The sequence below is a fragment of the Fukomys damarensis genome, unplaced genomic scaffold (genome assembly GCF_012274545.1).
Source record: "Fukomys damarensis isolate Sample0158 unplaced genomic scaffold, DMR_v1.0_HiC HiC_scaffold_12, whole genome shotgun sequence".
Classification (NCBI taxonomy): domain Eukaryota; kingdom Metazoa; phylum Chordata; class Mammalia; order Rodentia; family Bathyergidae; genus Fukomys; species Fukomys damarensis.
In genome coordinates this window covers 43,579,842-43,583,459 of record NW_022900924.1, presented here as the reverse complement: position 1 = coordinate 43,583,459, position 3,618 = coordinate 43,579,842, and the positions used below count along the sequence as shown (strand labels likewise).

The 3,618-nt window shown below is 39.9% G+C and overlaps 1 protein-coding gene across 5 annotated transcripts in view; it reads right to left on the bottom strand.

Annotated features, from left to right (window-relative positions):
- Nucleotides 1-3,606, bottom strand: part of Pigx (phosphatidylinositol glycan anchor biosynthesis class X) — a 19,613-nt gene extending 16,007 nt beyond the window's left edge. For 3 of the 5 annotated variants that reach the window (XM_033762555.1, XM_010624025.2, XM_010624027.2), the window contains exons 1-2: nucleotides 3,327-3,606; nucleotides 1,071-1,134 (exon numbers count right to left, since the gene is read on the bottom strand). In XM_033762555.1, the coding sequence (XP_033618446.1) occupies nucleotides 1,071-1,132 (62 nt within the window). In that variant the 5' untranslated portion in view covers nucleotides 1,133-1,134; nucleotides 3,327-3,606. Of the gene's footprint in view, nucleotides 1-1,070; nucleotides 1,135-3,326 lie in introns of those variants that run through there. The other 2 variants (XM_033762556.1, XM_033762557.1) reach the window with 2 other exon arrangements.
- Between the last annotated feature and the right edge of the window lie 12 nt (nucleotides 3,607-3,618).

Here is a 3,618-nt window from a genome sequence, read left to right as displayed (position 1 = left end):
AGAGAGAGAGAGAGAGAGAGAGAGAGAGAGAGAGAGAGAGAGAAGGCATGAAAAGCATTACAATCAAATTGACCTACCAGACATTCATAGACTATTCTACTAAAGAAAAAGCTTTAACTGTGCAAGAAAAACCATATGCTGGGTGATGAAAGATCTAGTTTAAAAGGACTGAAATCACTCAGGGTATGTCAAGGGTCAATGAAACCATAAAGAACACTAGGAAATATGTTGAAGTAAATGAAAACAAATACATTAAAACTTATACGATACTAGGAGGGAAACAACTAGTCGCAAATGCAAATATACTACAGAAAAATGTCTAAATCAACTATTAAAAAAACTAAGAAAAGGAAATTAAACTCAGTAAAAAGGAAGGAAATAACAAAGAATGAATCAATGAAGTAACTTCTACCAAATCATTTAAATTCTCTGAGCCACAGTTCTTTCACCTAAAAACAAGAAAATTTCATGTCTCACAGCCATTGTGAAGATTAGGAATATTGTATATATAAAATTACATATGATAAACAGTAAATGCTTCCTTCTCCCCATTGTTATTTTAATCACTACAGTGGTACCTTGGTTCGCAAACTTAAACTTGTTCTACAGTTTTGGAAAAGATCTGCACTTCTGTGGGAAAGATGACTTAGGTCAAGTTGCATTTATCATCCAATAAACAAATTTTGCCAACTGCTTCTGTTTGTGAACCAGATTGTTTGCAAACAAACACATTCCTGAACTGAGGTACCACTGTATTTCAAAGTGTGACTCACATACGATAAATCTATCACTGATAAACTTTTAAAGAGTGCTGGGTGTGGTGGTACACACCAGTAATCCCAGGACTTGAGAGGCCAAGACAAGAGGATAGAATCTGAGGCCAACCTGGGCTACAAAGTGAGTTCAAGGCAAGCCTGAACTACATAAGGAGACCCTGTCTCAAAAAGCAAAAGCAAACCCCAAAATTTTAAGAAAGCAAATGACTTTTCAATTTATCCATTCTCCAAGTATCAGTTTTTGCTCTAAATTATACGACAGTATTTTTAAGTGGAAATCAATGTACAGCTTACCTGTGAAAACCATCTTTCAAAACTTCTTGCCTCAAAATGATTTCAGGACAAGTGGGTCTCATGCCTATAGGAATCAAAAGCTTTTTTAAAAAATAAAATAAGCAGCCAATGAAAGAAAACCTAAATAATTAGAAAAATAGGCTTTACTTGCCAGAAAAACTGAACTTAAATTTTTAAAATGTTTTTAATCTAACTTTTTAAATAGAAAACAAAATTTAAGCAGTTTGAGCTACATATAAATTTAATTTCAGTATAGCAGTGATTAGTAACAATACTGATTTGGGAGTTGGACTGATTTCAAATCCCTGTTATTTAATAGCTATAGGTCTGGGCAAGAGAGTTTATCTCTGTGTGGTTATCATAAAAACTTAATATATGTAGAAGCACCTAGAACATAGCTTACCAAATAAGGTACTAAGTGTTCTATGTAAGTATATGTTATCAATAGTACTCGGAGTCAGGAGACCAAAAAGGAACAGAATGGCTAGAGTCAGAAAAATCTGTTTTTATTCCTAGTTTACTAACAATGTGCACATATCATACATAATGGCAACCTCTGTATACTAACATGGGCACCTACACAACTTGAAAGATTTTACATTTATGCCTTGTGGAGATATTGGAAGGGTGAAGGGAGGGAGGAAGGCAGGCAGGCAGGCAAGAAAAATGGAGGTAAAGGTTCAAAGGGTTCCTTTATGAATTCAGAAACCAGAAATGTTACTCTTCTGACTTCATACAGAATTCAGACACCAAAACTATTACTCAATGTAACTATTACTCATCATTAACACTAAACATTCAGTTTCTAACCACCACCAGCACCGCCAGACGTCCTGCTATGGAACTTTGCCCCATTTCAAATGCTAAAAGAAAAAAACAAAAAACAAAAGCTAGAAGTGTGTGGGAAGAAAATGAAAACAAACACACAGAAAATTATATATTATTGAATGTTGCTGAACCCAATAGATGTACTCCTGAAAATAGTCACTGAGAAAAATGACATGATAGTGAACCCATCTGTAATTAGAAAAAATTAACACTTGTTAAATAGTCATCTACATGCTCTATCCCCTACTTAGGGCCTTGACTCGTGTTTTAATTTTCACCATCTAGCAAAACAGGCAGGCAAAAGTACAGTATTGCCGCTGGGCATGGTGACGCACCCCTGTAATCTCAGCACTCCAGAGGCAGAGGCAAGAAGACCGTTGGGAGGAGTTCAAGGCCAGAGAGGGTTGCATAGTGAGTTCAAGGCCAGCCTGAACCACAGGGAAAAAAAAAAGTATAGTATTGCCGTTTCAACCCAGATGGAAACTCAGCAACTGGCTCTGGGTCACACAACTAAGTTAGCTCAGGTAGACATGGACAGGCATGTGCCACCACGCCTGGCCTTTTTGTGGGGGATGGGGGGGTACCAGGATTTGAATGTAGGGCCTTGTGCTTGCCAGGCAGGTGCTGTGCCTTGAGTTACATGCTCGGCCTTGCCTGACTTTAAAGAGGAAGATATTTTCACTCGCTTCCTTAAAGAAATCTTGCTTTAAAGTATATAATCTTTTCCCAGATAGATATACTATATGTAGGTCTTATACAAATCCAGATTTTGCTTCATGTATAACTTTAACTGGGGAAAAAGTGCTACTATCCAATTGTAAAAACAAATTTGAAGAAAAAAGGTCAACGGGCCTAAATACTACTGGGATGTACTCTAGTAATTCATCTTGCGGTGGTGGAAAGGGTAGTTGCAAATACAGCAAACACTATGTATTTATGATTTTTAAAGGAAAAACTCATTTTTGAAAACGAATTTGTTGTAGCTGAGCTCACTTTTAAGGTTTTTCCCCCCCTTAAATATCACTTTATTTGCTTGTGGTGGTCTGAACTTCCTCTGAAAGCTGACCCCTTTGTAACCATAAAATGCCAGTGCTGGAAGAGTGTTTATAGACGCCAAGTTTAGTTGCTTTAAAAACTCTTTGGGGCCTCATCATAATTCTCTTTTTCAATAAATCTGGAAATCTAATATGCATATACACACAGGCAGAATTGCACGCTTGGGACGCCCTCATTTGATAGATGAGAAACTCAACGGATTTGTGCTGACTTTCCTTCCTCTGGCAAACACTACTAATTTAACTATTCTTGCATGTGTCTGTCTCCCTTACTGCCCTTCCAGCTGAGGGCTAGGTCCGCGGACCTCGGCCCCAAAACGCGCAATCGATTCCCGCACCCAGCCCGATCCAAAACAAAAACCAGTTTGCACACATGCGCGCACAGTCCCCAAGTCTCTCCGTGTTGCTTTGGGATTCTCACGCCTCGGGACTCAGAGGGTTTAGGGGCCCCTCGGTGATCACACGTCGCCTGAGCAACCTGGACGCTTCCAGGATGCCGTTCTCGGAACCCCGCGTTCCCGGGATTGGCCGCAGAGCTGGGAATACCGGGAGAAACGGAAGTTCACGGCCGCGGTAGGAACCTCCTTCTGCTCGTCGTAAGTCCCCGCGCCAGCCCGGAAGCCCCCGCGCGGGACACAGAACACCCAGACTCGTGTGGCCCCGCC